The following is a 20,422-nucleotide window of genomic DNA, read 5'->3' on the forward strand; positions in this document are numbered from 1 at the left end:
CGTCGGTATTGTCACGCGACCAGTTATAGGCTCCTAAGGGACAACCTTTTATTTCGACTTCGTGAGCAATTTTTTATTAGCGATCGTCAAATTTACGAGCCAGTCTGCACAGGAGTGATCGAATTGCACTCAAAACGTTTCAACTTGCATGGAGCAGCGATGTGACGCCTGCCGAGGCCAGATTATACCGCAGGCAAATTGCACGAGGAGCATAAAGCTTTTGCTAAGCGCAGGTGGGTTACCGCCAACACGTTACCGCCAACACTGCTTAACAGTCTACAGATAAGTTCAGTCATAGCCACAGATGCCTCCGTTACAGATGAGATGCAGGAGTGGGCATTTATTCAGCAGCATTAAACTGGTCTTTTTCACTTCGACTGCCCGATTTTACGCCAATATTCCAGGCAGAATTAATAGCAATTATTCTGGCATTACGCAAACTCCCAGCATCTATTTCTTCAGTGGTTATACTGACCGATTTTCTGTCAGTTTGCGCTGCTTTGACAGTACCAAAGTCATCGAGCTGCCTATCAGAACCATACACATACATGTCCAATCATGTACGTATTGTCCGTTTGGTTTTGGGTGCCATACTGGAATAATTCTAAATGAAGCAGCGGGCACATTGGCGGTAGCATCAATTCAGGGCCCGGTCCTGAAGGTTCTAAGACCCTCCTCCCAAAATACTGTCGCACGATTTCGATATCTTCGTATTCGAGAGGAACCCACAAAATCTTCTGTTCTAAACGGCGCAGATTATCAGCACCTTAGGTTTCCGTGGCATAGCTCATGGTGGGGCACAAGACAATTAGAAGTTACATTAACTAAATTGCGATGCAGAATTCCCTCTTTAAATTTTTATTTACGCAGGCCTGGTTTTGTTCCTTCCCCTCAATATTTTTATTGTACGCAAGCAGAAACCATAGAGCATTTTTTCACAGAATGTCGCAGGTATCAAAATCTAAGGCAAAGATTTCTCGAACCTCCTTTGCGAAAACTTGGGCTTGAGCTTTCCGTAACGGCATTACTCTCCCCGGGGGCGTCGGCACTGGGTCACTGCAACAGGGACATATGTGATGCGGTATTTAACTATATAAAAGAATCAAAAAGACTGTCATGCTAATATTTCAAGTATACATACTTATTTTATTTCTTCATTTATTTATTTCATTTATCTTTAATTATTTAATTCTTTTATTTAACTCACTCTCTTTCCCCTTTTTTCTCTCTCTTTAGCATTCAATACAAAAACCGTAAACACAAATAATATTTTCGCTTGCCCGCAGATTATCTTTTTAGAATTATCCTTTTTTTTTTTCGTCGCAAATCCTACTGCCGCACGATTCATGGCCGATCCCCCGTGGTGTGTTGAGCCATTCCTCTATAGGAACCAACCAACCCCTTATTCGTCTCATGTTGCGCAACTTTCCTATATTATAACCATCTTTGCTTTGTTCCTCTCAGCGTTGTGGGCAAGGTAAGTTCGGATCGTAGTGGGCGGTCGCGTCTCCATGGGCGCTGCCATGTTGATTTGTAACAACAGTTACCGGTAGTTACTTATGTAACTATTAAATAAATACAACGTAAATGCGATGGAAATTAAACATACCACTTATTGATGTGAAGCAGCACATTCTAATCAAGGGCAAAAGTCTCAGCCCTGCTAATTGTAAGGTAATTATATCTAGAACTATGTTTTGCTGAGCAAGCATGTGGCTGTTTACACCCCGTAGCTTTGGCAGTGCTGAACGGTAGTGGTGAGATGGAGTATAGATTTAAGAGCACGTTAAAGAACCTCTGGTTGGTCGAAATTTCCGGAGCGCTCCACTACGGCGGGCCTCATAATCATGTCGAGGTTTTGGCACGTAAAACCCCGGAAATTATTATTAATACGGTGACACTGTCGAAAGCACCGGTGCCAGGGCCCCTGTTTTATAGCGGCGCCTTTCCTATGCCGATACATTCTAGCACTTCATCAGCGTTCAGTGACGACGCGCCCACATAATCAACGGGATCAAGCAAAATACATCGCCACAAAAAAGAAGCCTTGAATATAGACCAGCTTTTTACTCTCGCACCCACGCTTAGAGCAAGTTTACATGATCTCGACCCCAGTTATCACCTCTCCGAGCCGTTTGGTTACGTCAAAGCTGATGGCGAGCGAAGATGGCGGCAAGCATGCGATAAGGACAGGCCGGACGCTGTGGTTTCCACCTGACCCACAGCTCCCGGCAAAAGATGGCTGCCCCCTACAAGCGATGAAAATCGCAGTCTATATTCTGGATCGGTGCATTATTTTAGGCTCCACTATACCTCCGGATCTGGTCCACGAAAAGGTACTTAAAACTTGAGCTGTAGTATGTGCGCGCAAACACGCATTATTATTTTTTGAAGAGAAGGTCAAGGAATGGTGTGAATCCGTGTGATGAGAACTGATGCGAGAACAGCGAAGTATATAGTGTCTGTCGCAGTCCTTAACCGGATCACCTCGAAATCAATATGAGAAGGAGTGCACGATATTACGCGCACAGAAGAACACGGCAATGTCCACGATAACGTGGCAGCATGCGCGTGATCACTGAAGACAGGAAAACGTAGCTATATGTGTTTAGTTGCAAGATGTCTCACGGCGTGGCTTTATTTACATCATAAATAGGTGTTATTTACAGGGTGTCGATTTTATACAAAACGATGGTATGACATGGATCACAGCATATAGGAGTACGTGGGTGTCTGCACCACGCAGGGGAGGGCAACTGGAGTTCACCTGGGGCGACAGACTCGGCCGCCACCCACCATGCAAGCACTGAGGCCGCGCCCCCTTGGCGCTGGCAGTTCGGCTGCACCATAACGAGATTGCCGCACACGACTAGCTATTAGTTCAGACCGCAGGATCAGTGCGCCGTGGGAGTCGTCAAATACACGGGCCAGCGTGTCACTTGGCGCACTACATGACGGCGATGACCGGCGGTGGTGCCTGGAAGGCCGGCACAATGGGCGCGCAGTAGGCGGCGCAGTTCGTGGAAGGTCGCACGGGCACAGCGGCGGGCTGCGGCCGCATGTTCTTCTCCACCGGAATGCTCTTGTAGTCGGGCTGCGGTTTGGCCACCAGCACGGTGCAGCGGAACTCCTCGGGCATGGCGTAGCGGATGACAGGCGGTCCGATGAAGCCCCTCTTAGCCTCCTTCGGGTAGACGAGAACGTGGCATAGGCCGAACAGCGGCAGGATGAGCAGCGGCAGGAAGGCGGGATGCACCGCCACTGTCAGGTAGGTGCCCATCACGGCCAGCGTGGTCAGGGCGCCGGCGCCCAGCACGGTCCAGGCGGACAGGGTGGTCTCACTCTTCTCGCTAGCCATGAAGCACGGCATCTGGAAGTAGGCAAAGAAACGACCGGGCTCGGTTGCAGTCAGTTGCCTTGCGAAAAAAGCGCGGCCCCTGTTCATGCTGGCCGCAGCCTGGAACTGGCTGCACCGGCAGCAAAAGAGGCCGCTTTCGACAGTGCGCCTCGTCGCGAAGTGTTTGAAAGCAACTGAAAGGAATGCTGGGCCCGTAACACAAACGCAGTTACAGATGGGAAATCACGTGATCATGATAGCCTCCGACGTTCCTGTTAGCGAATCGCCTAGCCATCGGTACCGTGCGCAAGCAACACATTCAAAGAAACATGTCACGCGATAACTTTTTCCTCACATTTTTGTCAAACGGAACAATTCGTTCAATTTACTTGAGGGTGCTATTTAACGACCTTGTTTCTGAAATGCAGGTTAATAGATGCGTTGACGTCAAACCCCTCCCCGCCCGAAATTTATCGATTTTGCATGTGTATATATACACGCACACATACAAACGCACGCACGAACATACAAAAACGATGGTTGAACCCACCCCCCCTCCCCGAAAAAAAATTTCTGGCTACGCTTCTGGTTGACGTAGACAAAGCACGCAGCAGAATAGAGAAGACTGCCGCGAAAGAAGCAAAGTAGAGTAGTCACTGAGCAAGCTTTACACGTAGAACCATTACACTATAGCTGTAGCCCGGAATCAGTGGCCACTGGGGCAGCGAGGAGGAGATCTTAAAATGCACCCAAGCGGCAGTAACGTAATCGCATAAATAAAGGTAGTTCCCGAATAACGTAACTGGACCAATGATACTGTTATACCTAGAACATCAGAGTAAATATGAGGGGCGAGAGATTCGAAAGTGCAGCCATTGTGAGCTGGTTGGTGCGCGGCACTCTGCGAACAGGGCGAGGCCGTGCATCTTATAACAAAGAATGGGTCGGTTACGCTGCTTGTGAAACGGGCGCCAAATCGTTGTCTACAATGTGCTCGTCTGTCATAATTATAGAAGCACAGATGATTAGTCATGTCATTAAGTGTGCTGTCGTGCGAGTTATGCAGCATGAATAACGTAATAATAATAATAATAATAATAATAATAATAAATCAGGTTTAACGTCCTGAAACCACGATATGATTATCAGAGACAACGTAGAGGAGGGTTCCCGAAATTTTGACCACCTGGGGTTCTGTAACGTGCACATAAATCTATGTACACGGGTCTCGAGCATTTTCGCCTCCATCTGAAATGCGGCCGCCGCGGCCGGGAGTCGATCGCGCTGCGGCGGCCGCATTTAAATGCAAAAAATATTATATATAAGCTAAGCGAAAATATTTGCAACTACTTACAGCATATCTACTAAGCTTTCTGCCTTCGACGGTCTAGTAATCATTATCGATACAAAACTGGACAGCCAAGAAACATTTCTCAAGCGTTCAAGGCGTGCTTTAGTATCACTTTACGCAAATGCAATTGCAGTAATTATGCAATACGATAGCCGAGTGACATTCAAAATTCGGAAAGGCAAAACATGAATTTATTGCCTATGTACTCGAGATCGATTCCTTGCCGTGTACTTTATGTCACTGAACAACGGATGTGAAAACACGAAGCGCTTCGCAAGAGAGCGAAACACAGTTACCTGTAACATTGCAGAAGCCGGCATATCTAGCAAAGCTGCCCAGCCTCACATGATTACGGTTTAGTGGTACAGACAAGGCTGAACGAACAAAAGAGAACCGTGCGGTCAGGCACGTAGGCAGGGAGGCCCCCCCCTCCAGGCTAGTGAAAGAAACCCACGTGACCGGTATGGCAAATTGAGGCGCCATTTGTTGACTGGGATCAGAGTTAAAATCTGCGTTCCGTCTCTTTCCTCCCAACTCTCTTCAACCCCCTCTCTGGCGGGATCAACTCCCTTTCCTGCGGGAGGCGCGCTTTCCGCCGCCTTGCTGGCGCCGCCGACTTTGAAATCCGTTAGAAAGTTTCGTGTCTGGCGTTGGTAAGGCGTGCGTTAGCTGTCGTCGCTCGCCCGTTTCATGGTGCTCGCTCGCTGTGTACTTGTGCGATGCGATGTTTTACGACTCGCGCTGTTCGTGCATAGTGCTTTGTTGCTTGAATACTTCCAGAACAAGTTCCGGAATATATGTGCCGGCCCCCAAAAGAACGACAGGTGAGCGTGCCTTTTGACAGACAGACAACGAACTTGAGTCGCGGTTTTCATTGTGTCAATTTGAATTCACGTCCATACCGAGTAGCTATTCTCTGCAGTGGGGCTACAGTTACTGTTTTCAAAAATGACTGATTTGAAAAGGGCAGGATGCTGCGTTTAAATCGTTATACGAACAAGCAGCGGAGTAATGCAAAGTAACTATAGTTACAGGTTTACAACTCTCACAGAACCGCGTGCTTGAGTGTGTGCTTTGCATTTGTCTCCGGTTAATTACTCCCCATCGCCTATTACCACGTTTGTGAGACATTAGGTAGATGTATGAAAACTTATGCTGCTCTGAGACGAACAAACGAGTTCACTTTTGCACGAATCGACGGCGCTCTTTATCTGATTGAAACTTGCCCTTTTCTTTAGGGCGTATTTCGGAACGCAACACAGCTGATCGGTGCGCCCAGAGAAAAGCTGAAGAATTGCAGAATCGGCGCACTTCAAGAAGAGATGCCATGAATCATCCGATATCAGCCGTTCATTTTCTCCGCGTTTATCATCACTAGTTATATGAAAATCAACGTTTTTGGAAATGTAGTCAATAAAGTGCGGCAAATATTAGTTGTGTTATATGTGGAGTTCATTTTGACATCTTTAAAATGGTGGTTACATTATTATTCTACTTTTAGGTATTTCAACTGCTTTCATTGTTTTTGCATTCAGGAATGTTCAATTTTGTTAGTTATAATTTCGTGCAATATCGTGCGCATATATCTGAAGCTGTTCTGCACTTTTGTCAGTATAAATATTGTGTTTTTGAATATGTGCCCTAGTGTTATGTTGTTTTTTTTTTCACTGTTCTTTAAATTCTTAACATTGCCGAGAACTTTCGTGTTGTTTAGTGATCATGAACACGTGTATGTTAATATCCTGAGCCTGTATCGCACCACATTTGATAGAATGTTGATTTTCGGAAACGAGGAGAATAAAAAGAGACCAAAGATGTTTTGTGTTGTGAGTGCAATTCATTCTTTTGCGTTCTGGCACATGCTGCACGACTGCAGTGTTTGCAGAATGCCTGATTGCAAATTGCGCACATGCAAACGCGCAACGAACGCGCGGCGCAGCACGCGTAGCGGATGCAAAAAAAAAAAAAAAAAAGCGCCCGGCGCGCTTCACGGCGCAGCACGCGGAGGAGGGGCGAGGGAGTCATAAACGAAAGGGAGAAGGAGCCCGCGCACGCAAACAAAACAAAAAGAGAAACCTGGCGCGCGCGAGGGTGCTAGGAGAGAAGGCGTGGCTGGTGTTAGTGTTGCCATGACGACGCATACCGTGTGCGCCGCCATTCTGCCGTTCGAGTCTCTGAATCCCAGCCGCCAGGATATTAACTGAAGGTACGTTTGGCGCTGCCAGCGCTGACGTCATGAATTAAGGCATCCTATGGGAGGTATACGGAGTAACCTCCCCCTGCCCCCTTCCCCTGAACTTCGTCCAGCCTTCTATGTTCCCGAACAACTTTTGTCTTTTTGCCATGGAAAGACTTTCTTTCGAACAATTAGCCCCCCCCCCCCCTCCGAAAAAAATCCTGGCTACGTGCCTGCGTGCGGTTATTCACCATGCTCGTTACGCATGGATAACACCATGGCAGAACGGGTCGCATGAACTCGCTGTGGCTAAACGTGTTCACGAGTCGTCATAAGCGCACGCAATGCACAACAATGAGCGGTCAATATGTGTGCGCATGATCGCTTTGACAATTCGCGAAAGAGCTACTAACTGCAAATAAACATAATAAGATTGCTCATGATAGTGATCTGAAAATACTCTCTGGAAAGATGTAGTAGAGTATCAATCGAATTCACATATGATGTAAGAAAAGGAGACTGAATTTATCCCGTGTAAGGATATGCGCGCCCGTCACGAACTAGCGATCAGAATTTGATCTCACGAAGACATAATTTCGAACAATTATGATTTCCAGTAATTATGATCTAAGCGCCGCGGGACGAACGCAAAGAAAGACGGAAGGACCGACCGTGGCGGTCCGCTTCTCAGCCTTTCTTCGCTTCGGTCCAAGTTAAATATGTTCCCCCCCAAGTTGAATATGTCTTCCAGTTATATAATGGAACACACCGCGAGAAAGTAGCCACTGACCTCGGAGGTGGCGGCGGAAGCCTTCGTCACCGGCGGTGGTTGTTGAAAGGGAACATGCGTGCGCAACTTTCGGTCTCCAAGCGAGCGTCTGACTCGTGGCACCGGCAGGGGGGCTATATACGCGGCGGGCACGGCGCGCACATGGTTCTGGGAGCACCAGAGAGAGCCGGTGATAGCACGCCAGTTCTAACTAGACCCCGTAAGGACGGCAAGGGAGATTGTTTTAAAGGGCGCCCTCGGAGCTCGCGCGCCCTCCCTCTCCGAAGCGCCGGATGAGATAGCCGCAGAAATCTTCACGTAGGACCGGACTGCGCCGGCAACCCTTGCGAGAACAATCTACGCTTCGAGCGACAGCCGGCGACGTGACGCGGCTCTGGCATCGCTAGCGAGGAAACAAACGTCACGTGCAAGTCTCTTTTTATACATATACAGCTGCTAGGCGAGCATCGAAAATGGGGGCCGCGGTTTTTTAGTCACGTTAGCATTCAAGGAGGGGGCTGTACCAGGGTAGGAACGATGGGAACACATTTGGATCAACTTGGTCGGAACAGACAACGTGATGAAACCGGGTCATAACCTAATGTCTGACCTCTACGCGAGACGCCAACGTATTCCCCTCACTGCGAGCAACTCCGTCTGAGGGCAGAAGATATGATAGTCTCGCGAAATTGTAGGCGGCGGATGAGATTGTGACACATTTTCCTTTGCAGGAATAGTGGCAACATACAACTGACCGCATAGCCACGTGCTCTGGAACAAGTCAAGCTAGTGACTTGATTGTAAACGTAATTTGTGGCTGGTAATTTTTGAAGCGTTTCTCATCTACGCCATAACGCGCTGCGGTGTTATTGCTGCGATGCTTGTATACCTGGAGAGCGTTTTCGCCTGCCCTTTTCAGTTGTGGCTGTGGCAGACGACATGAACATGGGTCCGATGACGCCCGAGCTCACGTTCCACAAGAGCATGTGCTACGGACATTGAGGCGCCAGGTAGCGGCGGCTGTTCCAAAGTTCACATGTCCATTGATTCTACCAAGCAAGAACGTTTGTTAAGATACGTGTGGGCGGCCTAATTTGTAACGGCACAACATAACACAGCGCGGCTACGATGACCGTTTCTGCTGTACGTAAGTGATAACACGAGTAACAACCCATTGTAGACAAGTAAAACATGGCTAAAATTTGCAAGTCGCTCCTGACAAGCAACATATAGGTTTTATACACGATAGGTCAGGCTCCTTAAGGCATGCATATGTCCTCCGAAAATACAACCTCCGCCATCGAAACAGTAACCTGCATGCGCGAGATGTATGCCATGCAGATACGAGCATTCTCGAGTGATCGCTAGTTGACTACATCGAGTGAATTACTACAAACACGACGTTCTTGACAGAAACTAGAAGTACTTTCCTCTGTCCACCTGGTCCGCCAATTGAGTAAACAGGTGCTAAGGTATTGCATTGCAACGTGTACGGTTGCTACGTGGACCGCGAGATATTTTATTGCAGTCTTTAGCATCGATTACTCGAGCAGTCCTAACCTTTTTCAGCGCTTAGTTGCCATTGAACATGCGCCCCTTTCCAGACGTACAGCCAGGTCCAATAAGAAACTTGAAAGTCATAGTCGCACGTCTTACTAGTCTGCGACTTTATTTAATTTAGCCATGTCTGCGTCTGCATTTAAAATCCTCGGGCACGTGTTCAATACTTTGTCAGCTTCACTTTCTTCGTACCGTCTTTAACATGCTGCCTGAGTGAGTAATGCAACTAATTCTAACCGCCGAAAAACGTTGTTTCTGTGTCTTTATTCAACATACTTATTCAATAACAAAAACATATCTCAAGCGTTCCCTAAAACGAAGAGTGAGCAGAGTTTACTACAAGAAAGATAAGGTTGCTGCTGGTATCAGTTCGGCTGTTAGTGGTCGAGCCAGACTGCGCACATCCCCTCCTTGAGCGGCGTCGGTTTACAGCCACACACACACGTCTCGACATCGACATTATTGACGTATAAGGTTATTCAGCGAACGTCATTTTGTGTACGTCGGCGAGATTTACTTCGATTTTATACCCACGACACGTGGCCGAATTTACGACACATTCTCCGAATTTTGAGGACACCATGCTGACATCAAGAAAAAAAAAATGTTTAACAAATTGCTTCTGCGCGACACGAATGACCTAGCCGTGTAGGGTGTGGAAATGCGTCACGCCTCGTCTCAGATGGCTCGACAGCGCGTTGCAGAACTTCTATGTCGCGTATTTGCCATTTTTTTCCCTCCTCTAGTGGGCTGGCGTGGTGCATCTTTTAGGAGAGAGCTGCTAATCCGCTTCTTTTTCCTTCATCTGCGTTTATATATGTGTACATGAATGATAATTGTTATTATAACAGTTGCCACTGTGACCCTAAGGCCTGTCATTGCTTCTCTACCCTAAGAGCACGATATTACCTCGGTCAAAATAAAGTAAGTTTAAGGAACAAAGTGTGAAATTATCATTTCGCGCATTTTGGGGTCATTAAGTCTAAAGTATAACCTTTCTGAAAAGTACGCAGGCTGTAGTGTCCGTGACGAAAAATGTCGTCGAGCCAACATTGATACTCCAAAAGCACTACACGGTTTGAAAAACACAATTATGCGTGTAGCATACAAAATATACATTTCAGCGCACCGGAGTGCGCTGAAAGCGCTCGATTACGGTGGCAGGCGACAACTGTGGTTGATGAACACACTCTCGGCTTTCGAGCTGAAATCCTGACGAGTACGTCAACATACAAAGCATCACTGCGGTGCTGTCGTCTTTCCCTCGTTTATTTATTTTACCGCTGTTTTAGCAAACCGGAGAGCTACTGATATGGGGTGTGTGCGCGTCTGCCGCATGAGGGAGACTGACCCAAGGCTCGTCCAGGCGTTTCCTTCGTACCCGGCGTAACGTGAAGCGAGAACGTCGCGGAAAACAACAAGGCGTTGCAGAAAGTACACCGCAGAAAGAAATATAGTGGGAAGTGTGGCAGCGTACACGTCTTACGAATGGTCCCAGTTGCACACGACACCAGCGCAGTTCGCGTGGTGGTGTATCGCACGACGAAGATGCGATTTGTTGGTCCCGGGGCCTTATCATTCCTGGAACTTGGTGCGGCCGATGTCGGTTTACTTTTGGACGCGTCCACTGTTTATTGTTTGTGGACAACCGCCTCGACGGGGTCAAGACTAACACAAGGCAGCGCAGTCGTATGCGTAGTCAACGCTGCCCATGGCCGTGGGCGAGATCGACCAGTTCACGTATACGTGATCATTGACCATCAGCAGAGTAGGTCGGCGTCATTGTCAATCATTTTTTCTTTGCATTTAAGAAAAGTCACGTCATTGCATGGAGAGTGTCATAAACTTATTGCAGTATTTTATGGACAAGGAATATCCAGATAGCGCACATATATGCTACAGTCGGGCCGCGTTCGACTAGAGTCGTTTAATAGCTTGTCCAGGTTCAAGAGCGTAGCATGATGCACCACTAGAGCTACAACCCGCCGCTGAATACAAATTGCATTCATCCCCGCAATAGTTGCACTCGTATGAGGTCAACATGAATGCCGTTGACAGAACTGAAGCGATTCCGGTTCAACATGTGCGTTTTTTTTTTTTTTTGTCGCAAGACTGCTCGAATGGTAAATAAGGAGCACGGGTCGCATGTTTCAATGGTCAGATCAAGAGAAGATCTCAAGCCCTGGTATAAGACTGCATCATGAATTGCTCTTCCAGAATCGGCGATCGAAAACCTGCATGACGCAGTTCCTTCGCAAATATAATGCTTTTGTTTGTTTGTTTGTCCAGTTTGTCTGGTATAGGCCACAAAAGCCGTAGCTCGCTTATTTATGCACAACGCAGTTGCATGCCTTGACAAGAAGCTGGCATTCGTGCACGTCTCAGTGACAACGGCCATTTTGCTTGGGCACCTATCAATACGTACTACATGCCACGACGTACTGAAGAACGTTAAAATTTTCTATGCACTGTTTTCGCGGCATTGCGAAGCTCCTCTCAGCGCGATACAACTTTGTAGTGACGAAACACGAGCCTGTCAGGCGCTTGTCAATGACGGTTATTTTATCTGCGCGCACCGAACATAGCTTTCGCATCAGAGTGCCGCGAAATAAGGGGATAGTCTACAGCCATTGGACAAACGAAAAAAAAAAAAAGAAAAGAATTGACGATTACGATACCCTGTAAAGCACTGAATGACTCTGGCTATGGCAATGATTTCGACATCGGCGGCGCGAGCGGCGGGGTGGTCTCGGCGGTGGCGCTTATAGTTGTTGCTTTGGCGGCGTGAACCTGTGGATTCTGGCGTCGGTGAGCATCTGCTCGGAAAGCCTGTAAGCAGCAGCGGTCGACAAAGCACTGCCACCATTTGCATCGCTCATTGTGAACAGAACGCTGCGAGTAGCGCGGCTGGCGCGTTCGTTCGCTCTCTTTCGTCCGCTGCGCCAGTCATACGGTTACGCCGCCGGCGACAACGCCAATGACACCGCGAAACAGACAGAGCGGCGCTCGCGGAGTTGGTCAACGCTTGAGCCCATTCGCATCTGCGACTCTCGAAGTGGCGCGACCGAGATGGTCGCTTTCGGTTGAAAAGAGACTGCTTTTCATCAGTCTCTCGCTGCTCGATTTTGCACTTGCGCGACTGCAAATTCCATCAGCGAGCCAAAGCAGTCGCCTTTCGACCAAAAGCGACCGTTCGCATTGAGACTCCGCTGTGCATTTGCAGTGTGAATGAGCCCTTGCTCGAATCAGCCATTTTAAATAAGCAGATTGTCAAAAACCTACGGTACACCATACACAGCGGCCTCTCGAAATAGCCCACATATCGACGTAGTTTCCGGACAGAAAATTTCAGTCTTATTACTAGAACGTCAAGTCGCTTGTTACACCTCGGTGCGCTAAATACGCAACGGAATCAGGTGCCTAAACAAGATATTAAAACAATTTCTTAATCAAGAAAAACACGTACCTGCAAGCAGAGACAACGGCGGTGACCTTCTCGTGCGCCTATAACGTCAGCTGAACTCCAAGAAAGCCGCACAAAACGCTGTCGGTGCCCAGAAAGGGCGAAATCAGCCGTAGCTGCGCGCTGGGCACCGACGCTGTGGCAACGGTTGGTGGTTCGTGCAGTCGCAGTTATCCTCCGTCTTGTTTGAATCACCCGTATTTATAGGAATCATAAAAAAAAGAAGTGCGACACTAATATTCCTTAGCTGAACTTTATTCAGCTTTTTCTTATTTCTGACGCTGAAATGTGTTATTTTTGAACGCCCCCATAACGCAGAAAAATAAAAAAAGAGGAGGAGGATATGTCGCGCGGATTACGATGCAGAGTGCCACTCGACCGTTGGCCAACCCCTCTCAGTTGATATGCACCATGGTTTGCGGTCAGCACCATCAGAAAGAGAACCAAAATGGGTGATTTGCTTGCGTTTACTTTTTGGCGAATATCCTCTGCATGTAAGACTGGCCCAGAATGAAACAGAATTTGAAAAATAAGCTTATTTCAGACTAGAGGGCAGCAGAAACAAGGCCGGGTTGAATTCACAAGGCTTTTCGTTCGTAGTGCTATTTGCTGCGGGAGAGCCACCTCTGCTAATATGTCCAGCACAAAGGTTGACAGGAATGTGCTTACGAAAAATTTTGCGAAAAAGCATTCTATGAATACTAAGGAGTGTTTTTTTTAAGGGGATCGCAAGCCCGGCTGCGCGTCACTCCTCTTGTCAAGAGCGTCAGCTCGGGTACATTTAGCCGGCTTTAGCTCCTGCAGTTAACAACCACGGTTTATGGTAATAACGCTTTACAATCAAGCATTTTCGCTTGTTGTAATGAATGAGGTGTTATAGCCAAGTGACAATGCGTGATGACTTGCTAAAACTGAAGCTTCAGTATTTAAAAGGACAACAGTATTTGGGCAACAGATCGTGTCAGCGTCGAACGCCTTTTCATGCGTGCGCATACACACTAATTGTTTCTGTTCTCGTTCCTTTAACTTTTAATGCTCTTACGTTTCTCTTATATCCGCGCAGGATAGGCAGCTGAAATTTCCGTTCGCTAACTTTGACTTATGTTTAATAGAACTACATCATCGTCGTTAGACCTCTTTCAAGTGTCTACTGTGCCTTTCAGCACTCCTTCGTCAGGAACTCAAGCCTGTCATCAACGAAATGGACATCTAGTTTCGTAAGGCAGTTTAAACGGTGAATTTCCTAATCGATAAAGTGTTTCTTTTTGTTTAATGGGTGATACTTCTTGTTGTTCCTCACGTGATGGAATAATATTAACCATACAGCTATTAGTAGCTAAACGCCAGCGTTATCATTAAAACTCCTGAAAAAAAAAGAAAACAAAAGAAGAAACAAAAGAACGCATGTCCACACGTGCCTGTTTGGTTCTCTGCAAGAAAACAATGGGCGGTGACCTGGTAAACAATTGCTTATACTAACTTAAGCGTTTTGGCTCTATTCTCTATACCATGAAATTGTCCAAGTATCACCCTTCATTACAAATCACACGGATAATGTTTCATTAAAAATAAATTGGGTAACTCTGTTAAGACATCGCCTTTGTTCGTTCACTTCTTAGTGGTAATTACTGGCTTGTATTGTTTCACTATTTACTGGCCAATTACTTTTACTCATTTTTACTGGCCGGTTTCATCAATTACTGGCTTGCACGTTGTTACTATACTGCGTTCTGTTACTAACCAAAAATGTTAATTTTTTTCTGTTCGCATAACACACCTTGCCTTCACGTACGTAACAATTAAAGGAGGCACTAATGGATGCCCTAATGATTCACAAGCTATTCAGCCGCCGCGGTCGCTCAGTGGTTACGGTGCCCGGCTGCCGTCTCGAAAGGCGCGGTGCGATCCCGGCCGCGGCGGTCTCATTTCGATAGAGGCGAAATCCCAGAGGCCCGTACACTGTGCGATGTCAGTGCACGTTAAAGAACCCCAGTTTGTCAAAATTATCCTATATAAGGCCTCTACTACGGCGTCTCTCATACCCTGAGTCGCCATAGCGACGTTACAATGGGCATTGTCTCAGTGTTCATTGAAATATATCGCTCTGAACTTGCGGAGCCCTCTCGTGCTTATGAAAAGCCCCCCTGTATAGGTCGCCTGCCAGGGTAGGAACTAGGTGACAGCTATTTTACGCTTCGAGATGGATGCAACTATCGTGCTACTCGACCAGACTTAATAATATAGCGCCGCTATAGCGCAAAAGTAAACCACTCGGACTGGACATGCTTTATGTGCGTCCGTATCTGCCACACTTTTTACGTCACACGCAATTCCTTCGATTCTCTGCGGACACAAACGTATGACTAGAATTGCGCAGCTGCTTGGTTTTCCGCTCTCACTGCCCCTCGCTTGCGGAGCTCCTCGTCTCTTGAGATTCCTTGATAATTCGAGCCAGAGTGGAGTTTCGGGGCCAAGCGGCATCATACACTTGCAGTCTCCAATTCCTGACAACGTTGGCGCCTCTCGCATCTTGGACGAAACGCCAGCGCGAGCGCTGAGCAACACGTGCTTTTTTAAATTATTGACTACATTCCTGTTTGGCATTCTGCCACTTCTAGTAGTGCGTATTCGTAAGTACAAAATATCATTTTAGGTGTCCTCTGTATATTTACATCGACAGAGAAGATCAAAATGGGAACAGAGGTATTATGGGTTATGAAAAAAAAAAGACTCCACCAGTGACAGTGCTCCAAACAATTGTTTTCTCTTTGCACATGGCACTCACGATCTTTGTGCGGGATTTTGTTTGAGTGAAAGAGTGAAATATCTTAAAAATACCCGTCGCACTGTCGTAGCGGTTGTGGCGTTGTGATGCTAAGCACTAAGGCGCGCCGCGGGTTCGACCTCCGGCCCCGCATTTCGATGTTGGGATAGTAGCGCAAAAGCTCCCGTGTACTTAGCCTAAACAGTGAAGATTAAACGGTTGCGCGGTAAAGAATCCCGGATGGTCAAAATTCATCCGCATGCCCCTATTACGGCGCACCTCACACCTTGCATGCACCAACCAATAGAGATAAGCAAAACATCCAATAGCTTCGTGTTAATTTACAAGCAATACAAATACAATATAGCAACCCAAACTGGTAGGTAGCGCTTAAATTCTATATGCTGCTTCTGACACTAAACATGACAATTTCTGGATTCATTGATATCTTTTGGTCATGAGTGTCGTTCAATGTGTGTAAATACCGTATGCTGTGAAGCGCGCATTGTAGGGCGAATTGATACTGTAAATGCGCAAGTTAGCGTGAGCTAACTTGCGCATATATATATATATATATATATATATATATATATATATATATATATATATATATATATATATATATATATATTCCCAGAGTCTGCCCAACGGCCTACATAGTTGAATATACATATAGAGGCCGGTTTCACCTATATACATCAACAGTGCTCTATGGTGGGGCCCCTAGAGCCACAAATCATAATCCGGTGGTCTCGTCGGATGAAGGCCCACTGTTCTCAGGTAGCGCATGCATATAGGATTATGCGCTGAGCATGGACGTTGATTTTTGGTCGAAATTTCCGGAGCCCTCCATTATGGCGTCTCTCATATCGTGGTTTTGGGACGTAAAACCCCGACACTTATTACTATCGTGGCTCTTTGTTATACAGATCTTCCTCATCTGTATATTATCACCATCATCATACCTTTGGCTATGCATCCTCATTTTCGCCGTGTGTCATCATCGTCACCGTGAGTGCAGAGTGCCTGTTCGCTGCCGAGTCCTCGGACCAAATAAACATCTGCCCGACTAAGACGTCATGATATAGTTCTTCAAAAACAAACCGGCGCTTAATTTGGCTTCCTGTTGTACTTTTAACTTCAGCAGCTAAGTTTATTGTTATTCACACTGAGAAATCCTGGGCAATGGTCAAACCAGAGAACAATAGCGGGGGACGATAAAAACCCACTGCGCGCCCATGCATTATTCTATGCGGCGTCTCCGGAGAGCTCTGGATAACTTGCGACCGTAGCGACCTTTGCAGCTCGGCACTCACCTTGCGCTTGACTTCGGGCATCGGTCCTTGGGCTGTGCGTGCCCACGCGCTTTATAAGGGCCTCTTGGGTCTGCTTTTGTTTCGCCTTGTTTGTTTAGTTTTTGGAGGTCTCCCGTGCTTCCGAATATAAACAATGCGCTTCGGCGCTGATATATTTGCTTTTGGAACCAGAATCATCCGGTCGTCGACTGCCTGAAATGAGCTGGACAACTTACGATAAAGATACGGTGAACTGGGAAACCGGCGCCGGCAAAAGAGTGCGAGGGAAGCACAGTGGCGGGATCGTCCCAAAGAGCAACGCACAGGGCGTCAATCTTTACGGGGAAGGCGCAGAGCCACAGATTACGCGCGCTCAGAACTGCAGTGATAGCGGCGATGACATCGTTTCTATTACCATCTCACGTGAACGCTCGCGATCACCTCTCACTCATGCGATACGTTTTTTCTGGCAACGCTGCATTATGAAACAATTCTTTTATTTTCCAACAGTACCGATGCGTCGAATTGATCAAGTTGTTTACGGGGCTCTGATGCTGCAGGGTCGACAAGGTCAGTGTGCTCAACTTCCGGATGCCGCAGGGTCGATTCATGGTTCTTAATATGAAAAGTCACGATAACTTTTTTTCTCTCACAGATAACTTGCAGGCCGTTGGTTGGTTGGACTAACGCAACTAGTAAATTAGTGCGCTGTTAAGTCCTGACTGAACTATTACCTACTTTCATTTATTGCGTGTAGTTGAAAAGATTAAAGCACGAAGTTTAACGCCTCCGAAACATAATCCGTCTATGAGAGACACCGTTGTGGAGGGGCTCTAGATTAATATTGACCGTCTGTCTTTATTTAACACGCGTTGAGAGCACAATACGTGCGCGCTTTCCCTTTTTACCCTGTCTCCGCAGGAATGAGACTGTACGCTGGAATCGAAACCGCAACCTCGTGCATCGTATCAGAATGCCATAGCTAGTAAGTTATGCTGGCGGGCACTATAGCCAATGTCTACCCCGTTGCTCGTACGGTAGTTACGTGGGTATGGAACGCGGCAGAGACACACTTTTTGGGCTCTACGTTGAAATTGTTTTGACCTTAATTGAGCGAGGCTCCATGTGCGCGAAGTATGAGAGACTTCGCCTGCCCAGTGGCGTCGAAGGAGCCGAGCAAGCGGGCAGCCTTTCACACAATCATCATGAAGAAGAGCATAATCTGGCTAGAAGTGCACGGCAAGTGACTGTTGCGCCTTCCTACACAAGCAACAGCGCGTTGCTGCGATTGTAGTAGAGGTGCTTGCCCTAGCGCGTGAGGAATAGCGATGTGTAGAAGACTATGTGCCACGGAAGGTGTTAGTCATACTTTGTTCGTATTCTCGGTTCGCATGTTAAAAGAGGAGCCAATCGGTGTATTTTAATCATATATGGGCGCAGTTCTCTCATGTGTTCGTAATTCAAGATGCACTTTGCGAGCTATACGTGCCTGCAGACCGATTCTTCGTGATGTCATTCACTATACACAGTAGATTAGTTCGACATTCATCGGACTCGGCACAACCGCTCGACAGTTCGCGCCCGTCGGCACTGATGTTCGTTGGCTCACTTCCCGCAAGGTCGGCGACGTGCAGCGTGCTCTTGTTGCTCCTCATACCTGTTTTGTCGCTGTTTTAAATGCGGATCATTTCTTAGTCGCACCTGCGGCGTCCGCCGCCGTCCACACCCCCACTGCGCATGCTCGGCTCGTCTCGTGCCGGCAGCAAACCTCTCCTCTCCCTCCCTCGCATACTCGGCTGGTCTCGCGTCGGCAGCAGGCCTCTCCTCTCCCTCCCTCCTCTCCGTCCCTCCCTCCTCTCGATCGAACGCGGGCGGTGTGTATATAAGCGGCGGAGCGCGCGTTCGGAATTCAGTCAAGGGCATCTTTACTTGGCTTTCGCTTGACTTGACGCTTTGCTTGACGCGAGTAGATGCGATGGAAGCAACAGTACCTTCAATAAGCGTCCTACCACTCGTTGAAGGCAACGTTACCCCACCCTCACCATCGTCGGCGTCAACAACAGCAAGCAACGCAGAAGACAAGGCTGCGAAGAGACGAGCATACGACGCTGAACGCAAGCGTTTGAAGCGAGCTGCGGACCCGGAACTTCGTGCACGAGAAGCTGCTGCGAGACGGCAGCGACGGGCTGCGGATCCTTCACTCGGGGAACGAGAAGCAGCTGCGAAACGGCAACGACGGGCTGTGGATCCTGAACGTCGTGCTCGAGCAGCAGCAACCGTTCGTGAACGTCGAGCTGCGGATGCATCACTCGGGCAGCGCGACGCTTCTGCGAAACCCAATTACGCAACATTCACGCGATACCCCCACCACTCTGCGACGCATTTACTCGAGTTCCCCCCGTGGGAAGATGCGGGCGACATTTTTTTATCGCTTCATCACAGGCTATACCACTGCATTGGACAGTTGTGCCGCTGTCATTAAAAAATGTCGCGATGTATAGTCGTGCGCTTTATCACTGTGCTGCATTTGACCACATAGTGTGAGCAGAGACGCAAGTAGGAAAATTTCGTGGTTGCAGCCTTCTTAGGCTGAGTTGGCCATCTGTGTGCTATATGTAGGCATATCTTGTATATTCACACTTTATTCGGCTCTATCGTTGAACGCTTCACCAATATTAATGAGTTAGTTAAGGGGACAATAAAAAATAGCCTGAGTAACTATAGGCTAGTGCGAATAGTATGTGTTCGGCTCAGTTCGCTTCCTACACGTCTTTCATTTTTAAAGTATTGGCTCAAGTTACGTGGGACATCCTGTATAAACAGACAAATTCATAACGTTCTCAGGCATTTTTCACACATTGCTAAGGTATTCTGTCTAACAATAACGGTACTAAGATTATTCCAGGCTGTTATTGTCCAAAGAAAAAAAAAGAATATTTAAAACAGTATTCTGTGCATTCAAGGAACTATTAGAGAATGCCTCTGTCTTGTTTGATAACCTGATGAATAAGCAAAAGAAAAGGAAGTGTTAACATTATAATCGGCATTCACGAGCTGAAAAAGGAACTTTAATCTTGTCCTGTAATCAGCTTTAACGTTATCAGAATCGATATATAATCAACTATTTTTAGAACATTGGTTAACTTATTAACCATCTTGCCATAAAGGGAGGGGTATAGTGTGTGTGTGTGTGTGTGTGTGTGTGTGTGTGTGTGTGTGTGTGTGTGTGTGTGTGTGTGTGTGTGTGTGTGTGTGCGCGCGCGCGTGTGTGCGCGTGCGTGCGTGCGTGCATGGTGTAGCTCTAACCTGCAGGTTAGAGCTACACCATGGTAGTATTTATCGGCATTATTGTTAATATTAGTAGAAATATATATAAGGAGAAAGATGATAAAGAGTGGCCTTTATTTTGTTCTTCCACTTCCTTCTTGCCTAGCAGCGAATGCGTGAATACAGGCGTGAGAGAAGTGAAAGACAAGGCAGAAGAAAGGCCACTGTTATAAAGAAAGAAGCTAAAACAGCTTTTTCATTACTTAGAGTACAAACATTCTTTATGACGTGTGATGTGTAAAAACGTCTACTACAAGTTTCCTTTGTCATGTAGAACATACTTTCATGACTCATTTTCCACAAGTAAGCCCTATGGGTTCTTAGCGAGTGACAAGGCGTCTCAATAAACTTTGTCACCTATAATACTGATTCTCTTCGAG

General features: G+C 47.2%; 2 protein-coding genes across 4 annotated transcripts in view; one reads left to right on the forward strand and one right to left on the reverse strand.

Annotated features, from left to right (window-relative positions):
* LOC125756868 (uncharacterized) overlaps nucleotides 1–20,422 on the forward strand; it is a 62,939-nt gene that overhangs the window by 25,633 nt on the left and 16,884 nt on the right. The gene's annotated exons all lie outside the window — the stretch shown is intronic.
* On the reverse strand, nucleotides 2,602–12,841 carry LOC119379009 (uncharacterized). Of its 2 annotated transcripts, XM_049411841.1 has the most exons (2): nucleotides 12,660–12,841; nucleotides 2,602–3,370 (listed from the first exon to the last, which is right to left on the reverse strand). In XM_049411841.1, the coding sequence occupies exon 2, from the start codon at nucleotides 3,368–3,370 to the stop codon at nucleotides 2,948–2,950; it is 423 nt and encodes a 140-aa protein (XP_049267798.1). In that variant the 5' UTR covers nucleotides 12,660–12,841; the 3' UTR covers nucleotides 2,602–2,947. The 2 variants fall into 2 exon arrangements, with proteins under 2 accessions (XP_049267798.1, XP_037504061.2); XM_037648133.2 differs by lacking the exon at nucleotides 12,660–12,841 and having other exon boundaries at nucleotides 2,602–3,524.

This window comes from Rhipicephalus sanguineus, chromosome 1 (genome assembly GCF_013339695.2).
Source record: "Rhipicephalus sanguineus isolate Rsan-2018 chromosome 1, BIME_Rsan_1.4, whole genome shotgun sequence".
Taxonomy (NCBI): domain Eukaryota; kingdom Metazoa; phylum Arthropoda; class Arachnida; order Ixodida; family Ixodidae; genus Rhipicephalus; species Rhipicephalus sanguineus.